The sequence below is a fragment of the Cherax quadricarinatus genome, chromosome 2 (assembly GCF_038502225.1).
Source record: "Cherax quadricarinatus isolate ZL_2023a chromosome 2, ASM3850222v1, whole genome shotgun sequence".
Classification (NCBI taxonomy): Eukaryota; Metazoa; Arthropoda; class Malacostraca; order Decapoda; family Parastacidae; genus Cherax; species Cherax quadricarinatus.
Window position 1 is genome coordinate 19,770,191 of NC_091293.1, and position 20,417 is coordinate 19,790,607.

Sequence of the window (20,417 nt, forward strand, 5' to 3'; positions counted from 1 at the left end):
TTAAGATTTAATGTACGAACAATATTCATTATTTTTTTATTATTAGGAGCCAATCCGGTTTTCTAAACTACATGAAGAGTTTGGAGCAAGTCGTCCTAATGGCATCTTGATGTGGGGTCCTCCAGGATGTGGTAAAACTTTGTTGGCCAAGGCTGTTGCAAATGAGGCTGGCATCAATTTGCTTCCAGTAATGGGTCCAGAACTTTTAAATATGGTGAGCATTATATACGTAGTACGTATTTAACATGTTGGCTTTTTTAAATTGTAATTTTTACTTGTAATTACTTAGTGTGCTTACTGTATGTTCTAAAACAAGTTCCTTGCAAGTGATGAATTAAAATATGTGTATGAACAGTAGACCGTTATATTACACGGATTTATTTGCCACATTTTGGATATTGCACTATTGAAAAATTTCGACACAATTTTATACAACACTTCATAAAATTAACTTAACACGGTTCAGTTTGCGAGTGCAGAAAAAATTTACCCAGCTCAAGCTGTCGCCTTGTTGTAGGTCAGAGGGGCAGACCTATCACCATCCCCTGCCACCCCTGACACTCCCGCCACTCCCATCCCAGCCTTCGTGAATGTGTGTTCAGTTCCATTGTCTTAGGAGCTAGCTGTGTTTGTGAATTGTTTTGATCTTTTAATTGCCATATCTTGTATCTGCACAAGAGTGTTGCTGAAAGTGGCAAGCAAAGGTATAAGTATTTAAGTCTTAGAATTAATGAAGAAAATAGAGATATTAGACAAGAGATAGCCTATGGCCTTAATGAAGCATCACTTTGTACAATTATAAAGAATGAAGTAAATATACAAGTTTGTGTGATGACTGATTTACTGACTGACTTGACTGATTTACTGACTGACTTAAAGTTAGACTTTTTCACTGAAGAGGACCCTGACAAATCTACAAGCAGTGCTCTGAAAAGGTGCTTTACCATCAGCTCAAGCTGCCGCCTTGTTGTGGGTCAGTGGGGAAGACCTACCATCCCCTGCCACCCTCGACACTCCCACCACCACCATCCCAGCCTTCGTGAATGTGTGTTTAGTTCCACCGTCTTAAGAGTTAGCTGTGTTTGTGAATTGTGTTTTGATCTTTTAACCCTTTCGGGGTTTCGGCCGTACTAGTACACATAAATTCTAGCACCCTCAAATCTAGCAAGAGAAAGCTGGTGGGCCTACATATGAAAGAATGGGTCTATGTGGTCAGTATGTGCAGTATAAAAAATACCCTGCAGCACACAGTGCGTAATGAGAAAAAAAAAACTTTGACCGTGTTTTTGGTTTAAAACAGCGACTTTGCACTGTATTTTCATATGATATTGTTGTATTCTAGTTTTCCTGGTCTCATTGTATAGAATGGAAGACATATTACAGAAATTGAGATGATTTTGACTGGTTTTACAATGAAAAGTACCTTGAAATTAAGCTCAAAGTAGCAGAAATGTTCGATTTTTACCGAAGTTCAAAAGTAAACAAATCATGCTAAGCGTCCAATACACATCAACCGGTGAGTCTAATATTCTTTCACAAGTGCACCGATATTATTTATACCATTTCTACACTAATGCAGTAGTCTGCATAACAGTAAATCTGTTTTTTTTTTTTTTTGTGAGAATAAAAAATCAGTGGAAAGCAAAAAAAATGTAAGAGGGGCCTGAGGATGTGACTAATGAACAGAGGAAATGCTATTTTAGTGCCAGGAATGTCTTTCTTGTTTATTCTGGACCCTATTTGGAAATTGGCATGTTTTGAAATTTGTGTGAAATTGGCAAAATTGCTAAATTCTGACCACTTTATTGGATAGTTGAAATCGGTAAATGGGTGGTTTCTTGTACTTATTCATTAGAAAAAACGGAGTTCTAGCGAAATAGTTACGATTTTTGTCCACTAGTACACTGGAATTGGTCGAAAATAGGGCTCAAAATGGGCAAAATCGCTGATGCGTAAACATCGTCGAGACTGCTAACTTTGCGAGAGCATAATTCCGTAAGTTTTCCATCAAATTTCATACTTTTGGTGTCATTATGATCGGGAAAAGATTCTCTATCTTTTCATGATATTTTTTTTTTTTTTTTTGGGGGGGGGGCAACCCTGAGAACAAATCTCTGAGAGGGCCTGGCGACCCTCAAAGGGTTAATTGCCATACCTTGTATCTGCCAAGCAATCATGGCACCCAGTAGGCATACGAGTGTTCAGTGGCAAGAAAAGGTGTAAGTGTTTAAGTCTTAGAACTACGAAGAAAGTAGAGATATTACACAAGAGATTAAATGGTTGTAGTTAAACACACTTGTTGGATGGTAACAATATATTGCAGAATGTAAGAAAGGGGAGCCCAACCTGCAGTGTGTTGCCTGGTAGACCTATGCGTGGACTGAGAGCGAGGTAGCGCATCCCACGCACTCATGCTGCATCTCGTGATGTCATACAAACAGTCACTAGGCCTAGTAAAGGATCATATATATATAAAACATATGGATGGTACTATGTTACTCAGATAAGCTATACAACACATGTAAGGTGATCAGCAACTATGCTGACAACTCGGTCATGTTACGTATATTGTCTCGACATACACTACTATGCTATAGGCTGAACAGGCAGGTGGCTCTGGGCTGATTCTATACAATAACAAAGACATATGTAACTTAGAACTAATGGATGGTATCATAATGGATGTTAACATAATGGATTTTAACGTAATGAGTTTTAACATAATGCATTACGAATTATAAGAACAAATCATGGTATAATATAGGATGGAATTGATCGACCGATCTGTATTCATCCATTCTACGGATTCTGAGGAAGAATAAATATATATACAAGGTGAAAGTAATTAACAGCAAAGGCAAATCTGGTGCACACAGATCATTACTGTTAAATTCTCAGAATTCGGAGGGAACGTGAACACGAAAAAAAAAAAAAATTGAAAACTGATCAGCTGATAACAAAACACACAGTTGATAACTTCATTCATCTTGGACATCTAATTATACAGACTATGTACATTTAAACCCAACTCTGCAAGGGTAAGATTTATGGGATCTGTTCTTTCTTACTGGAGGAATGAACAAACTCGGTGGAGTGGATGACTCTCCCCGGTTGAAAAACTAACGCTATAACACGCAATATGAGCAAGGGAGAATGGATCTACTATCTCTCACTGCAAGCACAGGGAAAAAGAAATGAACACGGTCAACAATACAGATATTCAATCTGAGTCACACACAGTGACATGAGGTATTAACTATAAAGAAACTACACTTACAAACGTTAACAACATGTGAAAGTTACTCGAGAAACAACTTTTTACAATGCATGGATTACTGTCAACGAGGATGGCATCACCATCTGGAACACAAGGGACAACAACAACACTCAAGTGAGTACACTAGCCACAGAAACGACTTTCTGCAACAGTTTGTGGCATCAGCAAGAGGTGGCATAATTCATTGCAAGTAAAGTTCTTCTCAAAGCGTCTCCTGGGAAGGAACGAATACTTGAACAGTCTTCATCACAAGGATAGTAGTCTCAGCACCCAGGGTTGTCTGAGGTTCCTCTGAAGCCCAAGGTAACTGTACACTATCCTGCGTGCACGATATTGTGGCTGGATTCCAGACAGGAATGACAGTCTTACTAGTGCCTGACTGCTCGGCTACGTTAATAAGTAATGGACGAATCTATAGGAGCTTAATCTGAACTTCACATTTTGCAGCACTTTAACAAATCTCAGATACAAGCTGTGAGAAACACATTGTCTAGCTAGGTACTGTCTTTCAGTCAGTAAGGAAATATTGGTACTGTGGACTGATTCATATTGACTTTGACTGGGATGATACACTAAGTAAGCAAACAAAAGTGACTGGGACATCTTCTCAGGGAACTTACTCAAGGACATGAAGACAAAAAAAAATAGAATGACACAATAAGCTTAAATGGGAAGAAAATGCTTAACTAATCTGCATAAGTAAAGAAAAAAAGAAAATTAAGTTACACTGTAAGCAAGGAGAACTCACATGAAAATTAAAAAAAATTACTCAACTGGATAAGCAACACTTTGAAAATCAAGAGAAATTGTACTTTACTCAAATCAAATTTACTCAAATTTACTTTAAATTGAATTAATGGCACAGTGAGTTGTCTTTACTCTCAGTTCAATAAAGAAATTCAACAATAAATGATAAAATGGGATCAATAAATCTTGTGCAAAATTAAAACAAACTGGGAAAGCAATTCACTAAAAAGAAAATAAAATGACACAAAAAGAATAAAATATTATGCACAGAAAAGAGCATATGAAACTGCACTGAAATAAACTGTAGCAATATTGCAAATAACAGTTACTAATAAAAAGTACTGCACAACACTACATAAAATTTTTGAAAGAAAAAATAATTGAATGGCATCACAATGTTACACAAGAATTAATGTAAAATGAGTCAATGTTGCAATAAAAAATAACACACAAGAAAATACAGTTTACAAAAGCAACAACAACAAAAAATTATCAAGGAATGAACTGACTGAACACTTTAACTCTTAATTGCAACTTAAGCAACACTTACTGGACAAGCAAAAGAATGATTTACTTTGAAGAAGTGAAAAATTGCACTAAGAGTGAATTTGTTCAATGAAATATAAAAATAATAGAGGCAAAAAAAAAAAAACACAAAACAAGGAAAAGGTTTGAACACTTAGTGATGCAGAACACAACACATCAATATATGCACAATACTATGAGAATTTTCTTGTAATAAGGCTTGAGGTATGAAAAATTTGGAAAATAATTCTCTTGCTTCAAACAAAATAATGGCACTATTGTCTGTGGAGATAAGACAAATTAGACACTGGCTACATGAAAATAATTAACACAAGAATGTTCAACACACAGAGAAAAAAAAATAAAATGGCAAATGAATGAATAAAAAAAAATTAGCAAGAATACACAAATGCTGGGGGAAAAAAAAAATAACTGAGGCAACACTGAGTTGTGATGCAGAATATAAGGTAACAAGTTACTGAATTACTTCACTGCATAAATTACTAGACAACGAACACAATACTGTGAACACAAGATAATTGTGAAGTGTAAACACAAGGTTATACTGCTTATATATTGCACACAACAAGGAAAAACATTAAAGTACTTACTTCAAGTATATAAAAAAAATGAACACAACACAAAAGACATAAAGCACGAAAATTAACACTGAATAAAGAGAAAAAAAAATATTGTTGCAAACAGTATATAATGAACACTGATCAAGTCACTGAATGTCACTAGGAAATCACTGGAAACACACAAAAAAAAATCTATGAAAAAATATTATTCATTAACACTGTAGCGACATTGTAGAATGAGGTGGATGGTGGAGGAAGGTGGTGGAGTCTCGTGGCTGGCGGCGTTCCTACTCCACACGTGATGCCTCGAAGAATTTGCGCTTAAATCGACGGACTCCCACAGGAGGCTTTTACAGTGACGCAAACTGACGAAGGAACACACCTGGCTCTTGACCCGCTATGTGGTCCATAAAAATATGGTGCTAGAATCCGTGATAAGGGTAAAAACAGTGGTAGTGGGTGAGGCAGCGCAGTGAGACACCGCGTGGTGACTGGGCCTATGGGATGAATGGCGTAAGCCACACTGGGGACACCCGCACTAGGCACGAAGATATTCTAAAATAAACCCACAAAATACCACAGTACCACAGGGATGATAAAACACTCAGAATGGCTTGGAACTTGAAGCACAGAGCGATGAAGAAGACTATACCCACATGGCTTGCTTGAGTACCGGGTTAGTCAATTGGGTTGGTTGCTGCCTGGCTTGGCTTAACCCTTCACACAGACTGGCTTGATAACTTGTAACGATGAGCACAGCAGGGGTGGAAAGCTGGCTTGGCAGGCAAGGCTGGATGGTGTAACGTCAGGCTGGACTCGACACCCCCCCACAGACTGGCTTGATGGCTTGGCTTACTTTGCAAGCCCGGGTCAACCCTTCGGAAGTAATGCAGTTAAGCAAATAAAACGCTAATACACAGAGACTGACCAGTAAGGGAAGCAATAGGCTGGTGAAAGCTTGCTTTGGGGTAGCTGGCTTGGGATTGTAGAGTGCGTGTTGGCAGGCCTAGCGTCACAAGATGGCGACCGGCTCAGTAGAAATTTATCTCCAGAAATCGCTGTAATTGTCAGAATTACAGGCCCTCCGCTGCCACCATTTGTCGTTGGGGTTCGTTGGAGATTAAATGGTTGTAGTTAAACATACTTGTTGGATGGTAACAATATTTTGCAGAATGTGAGAAAGGGGAGCCCAACCTGCCGTGTGTTGCCTGGTAGACCTATGCGTGGACTGAGAGCGAGGTAGCGCATCCCACGCACTCATGCCGCATCCCGTGACGTCATACAAACAGTCACTAGGTCTAGTAAGGGATCATATATATAAAACATATGGTTGGTACTATGATACTCAGATAAGCTATACAACACATGTAAGGGGATCAGCAACTATGCTGACAGATACCCTATGGCCTTAATGAAGCATCACTTTGTACATTTATAAAGAATGAGGTAAATATATGAGTTTGTGTGATGAGTAACTGACTTGACTGACTGACTTATTTGACTGGCTTTACTGACTGACTTACTTGACTGACTTTACTGACTTGCTGACTTCACTGACTTGCTTCACTGACTTATTTGACTGACAGGCTTACTTGGCTGACTTTACTGACTTAATTGACTGACTGCCTTACTGACTGACTTGACTGACTGATTTACTGACTTGACTGACATGACTGATTTACTGATTTGACTGACCAACTTAGTTAGACTTTTTCACTGAAGAAGACCCTGAGAAATCTAGAAGCAGTGCTCTGAAACAGTGTCTAGAGCAGCTGATGCCTTACCGTTAGCTGTATAATGTACTGCAGGTTAAAACAGAACAGAAATCCACTACAGAATTTATGCACGCTCCAGTACAACCATCTGTTTCAGTACCAGAACCTCTACCATTCACCTCAGCCCAGTAGGACCACAACTTAACTCTCCACTCTCTTCACTATCATCCACAAACACCAGCATCCACAATTTAAGGTAAGAAATACTATTATTTTTGTTGCATTTTTAGTCTTAAGCAGTAAAAATAACATAATACATCACAACAATGAACTACAATTACATATTCACTTTTATTTTTGTAAGATCTGGAGGTCTAAAAAAAAAAGTTGTTTGGCTTCTTTGGTGCTTCCAGGAACTTAACCCTATTTTTCCCTTAAGTTCTTCAGTTTATCTAACACAGATTTACCTAACATGGTGCTTTCAGGAACATAACTACTGTGTAACATAATGGTCTACTGTACTCTCCTGCAGGGGTCAAATCTTAGCTCCTGGCTAAGATTTGACCCTGCCAGATTCGCTCCCTCCTAGCCTTGTGGACCCTATCATACTTGCTTTTAAAGCTGTGTGTGGAGCCTACTTCCACCACTTCTTTATACAAATCATTCCACTTTATGACCACCCTGAAACTAAAGAAATACTTCATGACATCCTTGTAGCCCATCTGTCTAAATTTAACCTTGGAGTTTGTTTCTCAAACAGCCTGTACCTGTTTACCCTACCAATTTCCTAAGTATTTTGTTATCATATCTTCCTTCATTCGTCTATCCTCCAAAGTTGTTAGATTAAGTTGCACTAGCCTTTTCCTCATAGCTCATGCCCCTTAACTCAAGGAACAAGCCATGTTGCATACTTCTGCACTTTATGCAGTTTCTTAACATGCTTCCTCAGGTGTGGGTTCCATGCTGATGCTATGTGCTGAAGGATGGGCATGACATATGTTGCATAAAATGTCAGAAAGACTTGGCTAAGATTACTAAAGGTCGCTCTCAGATATACTAGGCATATTGCGAATACCACTCGCTTCAGTCCGCGTAATAATTTTTCAGATTTGCCTGGTAGTCTCATTTTGTATTTAAAAGATTATGTCTTTTTAAATATCAGTTTGGTATGACATTCTGAAGGGAAGTTGCAGAGGTTGGTGGATGAGTTTGGTAGGGTATGTAAAAGAAGAAAATGAAAAGTGAATATAGGAAAGAGTAAGGTTATGATGATAACAAGGAAGAGAGTATGGAGGAGGTGAATGCATTCAGATACTAAGGAGTGGACGTGTCAGGAGATGGGTCTATGAAGGATGAGGTGAATCATAGAATTGATGAGGGGAAAAGGGTGAGTGGTACATTTAGGAGTCGGTGGAGACAAAGAACTTTATCCATGGATGCAAAGGTATAGTTATACCAACACTCTTATATGGGTGCGAAGCATGGGTGGTGAATGTTGCAACAAGGAGAAGGCTGGAGGCAGTGGAGATGTCATGTCTGAGGGCAATGTGTAGTGTAAATATAATGCAGAGAACTTGTAGTTTGGAAATTAGGAGGAGGTGCAGGATTACCAAAACTACTATCTAGAGGGCTGAGAAGGGGTTGTTGAGGTGGTTCGGACATGTAGAGAGAATGGAACAAAATAGAATGACTTCAAGAGTGTATAAATCTGAAGTGGAGGAGAGGCGGGGTAGGGGTCAGCCTAGGAAAAGTTGGAGGGAGGGGGTAAAGGAAGTTTTGTGTGCAAGGGGTTTGGACTTCCAGCAAGCATGCTTGAGCGTATTTGACAAGAGTGAATAGAGACAAATGGTTGATGTGCTGTTGGAGTGTGAGCAAAGTAACATTTATGAAGGGATTCAGGGAAACTGGCAGACTTGACTTGAGTCCTGGAGATGGGAAGTACAGTGTCTGCACTCTGAAGGAGTGGTGTTAATGTTGCGGTTTTACAACTGTAGTGTAAGCATGCCTCTGGCAAGACAGTGATGGAGTGAATGATGATGAAAGTTTTTCTTTTTCGGGCCAGGAATCACATTTGAGAAACAGCAACATTTGCAACCTATATTGTGATAATATAAGAAATTCTAAGCCATACTATTTTTTTTTTGCATTTTTGGATTTTAATTATTTTTGGGCCATAAAATACCCTTTTTGGTGGAATCAAATATGAGGTGAGTTCTGACAAAGGTTAAACTATAGGTGACAGATCACACATCGGATTTGATGCAATGCCCGACAAAGGTAAGTGTCTAAATGAATCATAACAGTTACTAATAAATAATAATAAAAGGCATATACAGTGGACCCTCAACCAATGGCTTTAATCCATTCCAGAGAGCTAGCCTTTAGTCAAATTAGTCATTAGTCGAATTAATTTTCACCATAAGAAATAATGGAAATCCAATTAACCCTTTGAGGGTCGACAGGCCCTCTCCGAAACTCGTTCTCAGGGTCGGCCAAATTTCAAAAAAAAAAAAAAATTATTTTTTCTTATGAAAAAATAGTTTTTTTTTTCTGAACATTATAGGATAAACAAAAAAAATTTAACATCAATACTTACGGAGATATGGATGCATGAAGTTTGCAGAAAATGAGCCGCGTATGGCAACAGCGGCGACTGCCGCTCACCCGGTAAACTTTAGTTTACTTGTATTTGAAGGTTTGTTGTTTTTTTCACTATTTTATTTTTTCACATAACTTATGTGGCCTATGAGACCAAAGTAAGGTGCAATGTACATATATACACTCGTTGTATACAACACAATAAGCACACAAACATAATTATCAATATATTGTTTACAAAACTTGTTTACAAAAACAAACAATACAAAACATTGTTTATTATTATTGTTCTATAATATATATACCAATATACAGTCACTGAACATATTCCTATTAGTTCTGCAGCTTGTGGAACTCTGAAACATGGTGTCATACACAATGGTGTTTTATCTTTCTCCCTCATTCTATCTCTTTCAATCTGTCTCTCTCTTTCTATCTGTCTGTCTATCTCTGTCTCACAGGTACACATAAATACAAGTATACATAGTATAAATTACCTAGGATAACCCAAGAAATCCAGACAAAGTGCTATAATCTGCTTGAAGATGTGAGTAAAAGTGATGACACAGTCTTGTGGCTCTCTGAGACAGAGAGCTAGACGGATAGACAGATAGACAGGGAGCTTGACAGACAGACAAATAGACAGACAAATGTTAGTGTACCAGTACCAGTGTACTAGTGTTCCACCCTCCTCCTCCTCTTCTTCCTCTTCCTCCTCTTCCCCCTACTCTTCCTCCTCTTCCCCCTACTCTTCCTCATACTCTTCCTCTTCCTCCTCTTCCTCCTACTCTTCCTCTTCCTCCTACTCTTCCTCTTCCTCCTCCTCCTCTTCCTCCTCCTCCTCTTCTTCCTCTTCCTCCTCCTCCTCTTCTTCCTCTTCTTCCTCTTCCTCCTCTTCCCCCTAATCTTCCTCCTACTATTCCTCTTCCTCCTCCTCCTCTTCCTCTTATTCCTCTTCCTCCTACTCTTCCTCTTCCTCCTCCTCCTCTTCCTCCTCTTCTTCCTCTTCCCCCTACTCTTCCTCCTCCTCGTCCATAGTGTAAATTACAAGGAGTCGGCAGCTGTCAAAGTGACATATTGGCTCATTACTCTTTCCCCCTCCGGCCTGTCAAAACAATGGGGTCGGATGCTGCTTCCCCTCCTCCATTTTATCTAATTATCTTTCTCCCTCATTCTATCTGTCTGTCTATCTCTGTCTCACAGGTACACATAAATACAAGTATACATAGTATAAATTACCTAGGATAACCCAAGAAACCCAGACAAAGTGCTATACTCTGCTTGAAGATGTGAGTAAAAGTGATGACGCAGTCTTGTGGCTCTCTGAGACAGAGAGCTAGATGGATAGACAGGGAGCTTGACAGACAGGCAAATAGACAGACAGAAATGTTAGTATACCAGCAAAAACAAAGGGAGGGCGATGTTCATCTCATCTTTTGGCATCAGCTCTACCCTCATTTACCCTCATCAAACATCAGCACTTATCAGATGTTATCTCCCCTTATCTTGTTACTGTCATGGGTGAACATTTATTATTACATATTATTATTATTACCTATTATTATTATTATGTATTATTATTATTATGTATTATTATTATGTATTATTATTATGTATTATTATTATTATGTATTATTATTATTATGTATTATTGTTATCATTACGTATTCTTCTTCTTCCTCCTCCTCTTCTTCCTCCTCCTCCTCCTCCTCTTCTTCCTCCTCCTCCTCCTCCTCTTCTTCCTCCTCCTCCTCCTCCTCTTCTTCCTCCTCCTCCTCCTCTTCTTCCTCCTCCTCTGCCTCCTCCTCCTCTGCCTCCTCCTCCTCTTGCCTCCTCCTCCTCTTGCCTCCTCCTCCTCTGCCTCCTCCTCCTCTGCCTCCTCCTCCTCCTCCATTCTTGGAACAAGTTTGAAGAGCTTGTAGTTCATAATCACTATCATTATCATCACCAATGCTCACATCTGAGTCTGGGATTTTGGAAAATAGGAGTTTCCTCTTTGATTCTGGTACAACTGAACGACGGCCCAGCACCAGAGGTGGAAGGCTGTGGGTTGTCTGGGTTTTCCTCACTATTACCCATATTATGGTCATTAGTTTCGGTCAAAACCTCACCAGAACCTTGAAACTCATCTTCACTGTCACTTCCATCTTTATTAGAACTGTCACTGGGGAACAAAAGTGTCCCAATTCGCCGAGGAGTGAGGAACTTCTTACCGCAGGGCACGGTGGAAATTGTGTACTATGATGGCATTCCCACAATGCACCACTGGGTCCCAGATTTTTTTCCTACTGCGCACACCCACCACACAGACCCATTCTCTCACATCTAGGCTTATCAGCCTTTTCCTGCGAGATTTGAGGCCGCTAGAATTTATGCGTACTAGTACAACAAAAACCCCTACGCGTAAGACATACTAGTACGACCAAAACCCTCAAAGGGTTAATCTGTTCCAGACAGCCAAAAGTATTAAAAAAAAAAAATTTTCTACATGAAATATACATTTCCCTACACAGAAAACAATGAGACATGCTCAATACATACATAAATAAATACTAAAATGACACTTACCTTTATTGAAGAGTATTGATGAGTGATGAGACACTGTTTTTCTTGAACACTGAGATTTTCAGAGTGATACACCAGTAAAGACTTCACTTTGCAATCCCCAGTAGTATTACAACAAAACATGAGAGTTAGCCTGTCTTTCATAGGCTTGTGTTCTGGGAGTGCCTTTTCCTCCTGAGTAATGTAGGTCCTGTGTGGCATTTTCTTCCAGAACAGGCCTGTTTCATCACAATTAAACACCTGTTGGGGTTGGAATTTTTCAGCTTTGCCATGCCTTATCACACTGTGTATGCCACAACGATTCTTAAATCTCTCAAACCAACCTTTGCTGGCCTTAAATTCACCAATATGAGCACTAGTTCCAGGCATTTTTTCCTGTTCACCTGGGTGTTTGTCGACAGGTGTGGGTTGCATCCTGGGGGACAAGATTAAGAACCCCGATGGAAATAAGTTAGACAGTCCTCGATGACGCATTGACTTTCTTGGGTTATCCTGGGTGACTAAACCTCTGGAGTTAATTGTTTCTCGGTATTCTTGATAAGCCACACCAACTACAGTCTCTCCTCATCTTCAAGTAGTACAGCTGACATTGGTGCAGCAGCAGCTGACGGTGGTGCAGCAGCAGCTGACGGTGATGCAGCAGCAGCTGACGGTGGTACAGCAGCAGCTAACAGTGGTGCAGCAACAGCTGACGGTAGTGCAGCAGCAGCTGACCATGGTACAGCAGCAGCTGACAGTGGTGGTGCAGCAGCAGCTGATGGTAGTGCAGCAGCTGACAGTGGTGCAGCAGCTGACAGTGGTGCAGCAGCAGCTGACCATGGTCCGATAGTATTTCTCACCCTTTTTACCACAGGGATGCACTAGAAGCCTTCCTGGGGCCCGTGGTGGCTTATTTAGCAGTTACAGTACAAGCACTAAAAACAATGGAATAATACAAAATATATAGCATGTACACATGGAATCGACCGCAATGGCTTGTAAACAATGGCACACTGGCTATACACGGAGTCTTGGAGTGGCTGGGCCCGCTCAGGGCGCATGGACATGTTCGGGACGAAAGCCTTTAGATGAGTTTTTCGGCGTTGGCAGAGCCAATATTTTGACACCAAAGAGAGCCATTAGTCAATTTTGGCGTTAGACAATGCTGCTGTTAGTTGAGGGTCCACTCTATATACATTTAAGGTTTATTAATAAACAACTAGGTTAAACAAAAGGCACAGCAACTTGATTTCAATAATTTTAACACATTTGTAGTACTTGACATTATGCAAAAAAATGAACAAATGTTACAAAAATATCGATATGGCACCAAATGAGTATCCTTTCTGTATTTATTGTGACAAACATTTTTATCAGAGGTATCTAAGCATCTTGTTCAATATGGAAATCCATGAAACAATTCCTGGTTGCACCTAGACATAGCTTAACCTTGTATATGGAACGAGAAAGGAAGAGTAGATTTTCTTGGTGTTGGTGTTGCAATGTTTACATGAAAGCCTCTTTGTAGGAACTGGCCAGTGAGGTACTGTTTGATCATATCTTATATCATCATGAGCTCTTTTTCCAGGCCAACTGAAAATTTCTTCAAGTGAAGTTGGTTGGTCTTCTTACAGAATGGGAGACAGAAAACCTGAATTCCTTGAGGTTCATGAATTTCTCTTTCAAAGCACCATAGTCATGCCTGTACAACAACCAGCCATTGACACAACAAAGATCAAGGACATATCCAAAAAGCCTCATGTACTAGCATTTTGCTTTGAGTGGAGACTTGTAGAGATGCACCGACATATCATTCTTATCTCTGCCTGCCTTATGGGCATTATAATTCTTTATGACTGAAGGACAGTCACCATCCACCTTTTGTTGTTGACAATTCTTTTATCAACCTCATCATCTTCAAATACTTGTTTTTGTATATTTCTTCATTTTCCAGTAACTCGCTGACTTCTCGCAGACAAATCTTCATATTCATCTTCACTTGAATCTGAAGCATCTGGTTGTGGCTCAAATTCATCCACAGAATCCACTTCCTCATTAGTGTCACTGTCATCATATAACTCTGGCATGATGTAATCCCTTTTTCTTTGAGCCTTTGATCCATAAAACATGTTTGTGTTTCACTGAAATGAACAGAAAACACAAAATGAGCAAATTTTATAAATTTACAAGGTATAAGTACAGTGGACCCCCGCATAATGATATTAATCCGTTCATGAGAGCTCATTGTTATGCGAAATTATCGTTATGCGAATGAATTTTCCCCATAAGAAATAATGGAAATCAAATTAATCCGTGCAAGACACCCAAAAGTATGAAAAAAAAATTTTTTACCACATGAAATATACATTTTCCTACACACAAAGAGAAGGATACATGCACAATAGTAGAGTAGTACATGCACAATATATATTGTGCATGTACTACTCTACTAAATGAAGAATAAATGACACTTACCTTTATTGAAGATGCAGCAATGACTGATGAGACACTGTGTCCTGGGAGTGCCTTTTCCTCCTGAGTACTGTAGGTCCTGTTTGGCATTTCTTCCAGAACAGGCCTTATCACACTGTGTATGCCACTACGATTCTTAAATCTCTCAAACCAACCTTTGCTGGCTTTAAATTCACCAATATGAGCACTAGTTCCAGGCGTTTTTCCATGTTCAACTTGGTGTTAGTCGACTGGTGTGGGTTGCATCCTGGGAGACAAGATTAAGGACCCCAATGGAAATAAGTTAGAGTCCTCGATGATGCACTGACTTTCTTGGGTTATCCTGGGTGGCTAACCCTCCGGGGTTAATTGTTTCACGTTAAGCCACACCAACAACACTCCACATCTTCGAGTAATACAGCTGATGGTGGTGCAGCAACAACAACAGCTGTGGTGCAGCAACAGCTGACCATGGTGCAGCTGTGGTGCAGCAGCAGCTGACTTGTCCAATTTATCAGCTGACCGTGGTGCAGCAGCAGCTGACTGTGGTACGATAGTATTTATCACCCTTTTTACCACAGGGTTGGCACTAGAAGCTTTCTTTGGGCCCATGGTGGCTTATTTAGCAGTTACAAGCACTATAAATAATGGAATAATACAAAATGTATCGAATGTATGCATGCAACCGGCCACCCTGGCTTGTAAACAATGACGGCAAGGCAGGCGCTCAGGCTGGACGGACAGGTTCGGGACGAGTCATGTTCAGAAACAGCTGATGGTGCAACAGCAGCTGACCGTGGTGCAGAAGCAGCTGACCGATCCAGCAACAGCTGACCGATCCAGCAACAGCTGACCGATCCAGCAACAGCTGACTGATCCAGCAACAGCTGACTGATCCAGCAACAGCTGACTGGTCCAGCAACAGCTGACTGGTCCAGTAACAGCTGACTGGTCCAGCAACAGCTGACTGATCCAGCAACAGCTGACTGATCCAGCAACAGCTGACTGATCCAGCAACAGCTGACTGATCCAGCAACAGCTGACTGGTCCAGCAACAGCTGACTGGTCCAGCAACAGCTGACTGATCCAGCAACAGCTGACTGATCCAGCAACAGCTGATCGTGATGCAGCAGCAGCTAACTGATCCAGCAACAGCTGACTGGTCCAGCAACAGCTGATCGTGGTGCAGCAGCAGCTGACTGATCCAGCAACAGCTGACTGGTCCAGCAACAGCTGATCATGGTGCAGCAGCAGCTGACTGATTCAGCAACAGCTTACTGGTCCAACAACAGCTGATCGTGGTGCAGAAGCAGCTGACTGATCCAGCAACAGCTGACTGGTCCAGCAACAACTGATCGAGGTGCAACAGCAGCTGACTGATCCAGCAACAGCTGACTAGTCAAGCAACAGCTGACCGTGGTGCAGCAGCAGCTGACTGTGGTATGATAGTATTTCTCACCCTTTTTACCACTGGGTTAGCACTAGAGGCTTTCTTGGGGCCCATGGTCACTTATTTTGCAGATGAAATCACCAAAAACACTGTAATAATACAAAATGTTCCGATTGTATGCTTGGATGTTACCGCGGAGGCTGGCTTGTAAACAATGCCACCGGCGGAACATGTGAAGCTGGCTCAGGCCGCACATTAGAAGCGTCTCGGACGAATAGCATTGAGCGAGTTTTTTAGCAGTATGCGAGGCAAAATTTTAGTGATAAAATGTATCGGTATGCGGATTTAACGTTATGTGATGCCAACAGTATGCGAGGGTCCACTGTACTTATATATCAATGAATTTGATTCAGCATGCAATTGTTAGCTATTAATGACAAGGATGGTCTATTTGTTATCTCTTAATCGATGATATATGATATCTTCATTGCCACATTTCTTATCACCATTGTCGGTTTTCACCTCAAATAATTACCATGCAGTGGCACGTGATGTTCTATCACTGTCGGGCCACGACTCATATTTGATACAAAAAAGGTAAACAAAACTTCAAGTGCATTCATTTGTTACTTCTCAATGCCTCAAAATGAGGTTCAGACAATAATGCACTGGAAACACATTCAGTAACTTACTCCCATTCTGGAGTGGTGTAAATTGGTGAAATATCTAGAGAGTGAGGTTGGACATGGTGCTCCTTCAACACTAGACAGTACTGAAGACTGCTGGAGCTCCCAGCCAATAGCAGTCGACAACACCCGAGTGACACCACATTCAAACTCCCCCCAGAAGGCTTCTGATTCGTTGCATTGAGATGAGAAGTATCTTTGAGGATATACTTTGTGCTCATGGCACCATGAAAACCATGCTTTTTTACCTCAGTTTTGATAAAAGTCTCCTAAAATAAAATCCAAACTTTTAATAAAATCCTGTGGAATCTTGGAGCCAACAAAAAAAATTACGCACATTGTAAAACACAATCAAAGCTATTTCGGAAAATCCTTGAGTAAGAAAATGGACAGCTGAAGCACATGAATTATCTGTATCCAGGGAAAGGGTGTTTTACTTCACAGATGTCTGTGCTATGTAACAGTGTTCCATTGTCTTCTTATACAATATTCTGTAACATGCTAACACAATGAAATCTTTTTGCAATTTTCAGTACCAAGGAGAGAGTGAGAGAGCCGTACGAGAAGTGTTCCAGCGTGCACGCAATGTAGCCCCTTGTGTTATCTTCTTTGATGAATTTGATTCACTTTGTCCAGTCAGAAGGAAAGGATCTGATGTAAGTTTATTATGTCCTTCATTGTCTCATTATGTTTTGTTGGCTGCAGGAATAAACTTTCATTTATCTTACTATATAAACATATTTAACTTTTCTCACTTAAATTGAGGTGCCTGATGTAGATCTTCACTAGACTCTTAACTTATGCATATTAACCAGTAAGCGGTCCAAACGTATATACACGTTCACTACCCCAGTGCCCCGAATATTTTGAAAAATAAAAAAATAGTTTTTTTTTTATAGAAAAAAGGAGCACATTTTCTAAGTGTTATAGGATAAAAAAAATTTAGGGTCGGTACTTACTGAGATATGAGGTCGCGAAGTTGGCACTTGGCGATCACCTGACGGCAACATGGAGCGCTGCCGCTTGCAGAAACTCTACATATTTACTGTTTTTTCCCTTTTTTTTTTTTACTTTTCTTGGTTTTCTTGATATGATACTTATGTTTTACAGTAATTATTTCGATTTCAATGTCATTTGTTGCTTATACACCAATAATATATACAAAATTGTTATCATATTGTTACAGACACATATGTACACACTGACAGGTGATTTTGCACACCTGGCTGAATCACACATTATCATCTACAACTATATACAAGTATTTACATGTCCCACTTATGTTTCTAGAACTCCACAATTGTATGATACTCCATGAAGCGTGGATTCAAACAGAGTGCCACCCCACACTGGTGACAAATCTATCGTGTGTCCTTTCGCTGTTGGGGTCATTTTGTGGTGGTAGCACACACAACACACTTTTTCTGGGAATGCTTCTTCTTTGGGGTAGGTGGTATTGGTACCAAGTAGTGACAGTTAGGGATGATTCGGTCTGGCACTTCCCCCACTGGCTGTGGTTGTGGTTGGGGGACAGGTTATGGTGTGACAGGTCGCTGTTGAGGGGCAGGTACAGGTGTGGTACCATACTTTTTGCTATCTGTTTTAAGACATTCAGGGAGAATTCTGCAAAACGTTGTCGTTTTCCAGTCTTTATTTCGTACATATTGAACGCATTGAGCACTGCAATGTCTACAAGGTGAAAAAGCAGTTTTATATACCACTTGCGACTCCTACGCACACAGTCAACGAACCCTATCATCATGTCACACTTGTCAACGAGTTGCATATTGTTTGTATAGTTGACAACAGCAGCTGGCTTGACAATACGTTCATTGGTCTCCCTGTTCACTTTGTCTGTTTGTACCATCTCGTTTCTGTGGATGGTTGACAGCAATGTCACATCCCGTTTGTCATGCCACATCAGTGCCATGATGCCATTGGCATGAAATGCTTGCCATGTACCTTCAATACTGCCTCCACTGAACCTTGGCATATGTTTTCTATTCCTTCTCACTGTTCCACATATATCAGTATTGTTCACACGTAGGAAATCAGCGAGCATAGGGCTTGTATACCAGTTGTCTGTGTACAATGTATGGCCCTTGCCAAGGTATGGTTCCATCATTTTTCGAACAACATCACCAGAAATGCCCAACATGCATCTGGTATTGTCGAGTGTGTTTTTCCCGGTGTATACAATCGCATCCAACACAAGACCACTCACAGTCACACATAAAAAGTTTTATACCAAAGCGATGACATTTGCTTGGTATATGTTGTTTGAATGACAAGCGTCCCTTGAACAGAATCAAGGACTCGTCAACAACAATATTCTTGAAGGGATAAAAGTAGGCACTGAATTTCTTCTTCATATAGATAAACACTTCCCGGATTTTGTATAGAAGGTCATTTCTGTTGGGCCTATTCCTGTCTGAGAAGTGCAACATTCGTAGCAACAGAATGAATCTGTTGCAGGGAAGGAGGTCACGGAAGACAGGAGTACTGATAAAGTAGTCTGTGGCCCAGTAGTTACGTATATTGTTCTTATAGGTATGTGGCATAAGCATGACAGTGGCAAGAAATAAATACACTTCATCCACTGTTGTATCTTTCCATCTGCACAGCCGTGACGATTCCCCAACCTCTGGTGTATTGTCCATGATATAACGGTAATAATTGTTCGTCTGGGTCACTATCAAGTTCATTATAGGCTCGTCAAAGTATAACTGGAAAAAGTCTAATTCTGTAGACTCATTCATTATGGGACATTCTGGCAGGATGCCACTTCCACTCGCATCAAAATCAAAAGGCTCTGGCACGAATATACTTTGTGTCCAGTTCCACTCTCGGTCAAATGTTGCAGGGTGGACCTCTGGCATGGGGTGTGGGGAAGCAGGAGGGAGGACAGGAGTGGAGGCAGCACATGGTTGACGGGGTGCTGGGTGGTCCTTTGTCTGTCCACCCACCGCGCCATGTGGTCCAAGCACCGTGCCACCCACCACTATTTCCTCCATCCCCGCATATTCACATTCATGATCACTTTCACTCTCAGTAGCAGGGGTTTTGGATCGTGACCTGCCACAACCCTTGCCGCCAACTGCAAATGGCACACTGCCTGAACATAGGTAATGATGCCTAAAAGTACGCTTCACTGGTGAATAATGGTCACTGTCAAGAGACGAATCCTCTAATGGCATAAAATCTATCTCATCATCACTTATATCACTTTCGCTATCACTAAAACACCGGGAAAATTATAGTTTCCTCTTGCGTAGTTGCCTATGTGTAACACTCACCACTCCAAAGGTGCTTGGCCCAGGGTCTGGTGTGGCCACACTGGCCACCCCAGAAGTGCTTGGCCTAGGGTCTGGTGTGGCCACACTGGCCACCCCAGAGGTGATGGGCTGAGGGTCATCTGGGTTATTGTCTATATATTCACTATTTCCTTGATTATTAGTAGCCACATCTGCATCAAATCCACTAAACCGACCTTCCATATCACTTTCCTCGAATAATAGAGTGCTAATACGACGAGGTGTGAGTGAATCACGAGGATGTGCCATAATGTTGACCCAAGACGGAGCTGAATGTAACTGGTCCTACCATGCGGTACCCAGGCGTCCCAGATTTTTTTGATACTGCGCACACTGAGTGCGCACATCCATTCTCTCATGTCTAGGTGACTCAGGCCTATCGCACCAATTTTGAAGGAATGAGAAATAAAACGTAAATATACGTTTGGGGCAGTAGCGGTAAAAACGTATATACAGTGGTCCCTCATTTTTCGTAATTAATTCGTTCCTGGAGCCGTTACTATAAACAAAATTTACGATTTACGAATCAATTTGTATGGGAGACTGGAGGAGGAGAGAGAGTGGATTGTTTATAGTTTGGAAGGGGAAT

The 20,417-nt window shown here is 40.8% G+C and overlaps 1 protein-coding gene across 4 annotated transcripts in view; it reads left to right on the top strand.

Moving 5' to 3' along the window:
- The window catches only part of LOC128688590 (nuclear valosin-containing protein-like), a 337,361-nt gene that overhangs the window by 293,091 nt on the left and 23,853 nt on the right, over window positions 1-20,417 (top strand). For all 4 annotated transcript variants that reach the window (XM_070087530.1, XM_070087528.1, XM_070087533.1 and 1 more), the window contains 2 exons: window positions 47-214; window positions 17,048-17,170. In XM_070087530.1, coding sequence (XP_069943631.1) covers window positions 47-214; window positions 17,048-17,170 — 291 coding nt within the window. The remainder of the gene's footprint in view (window positions 1-46; window positions 215-17,047; window positions 17,171-20,417) is intronic.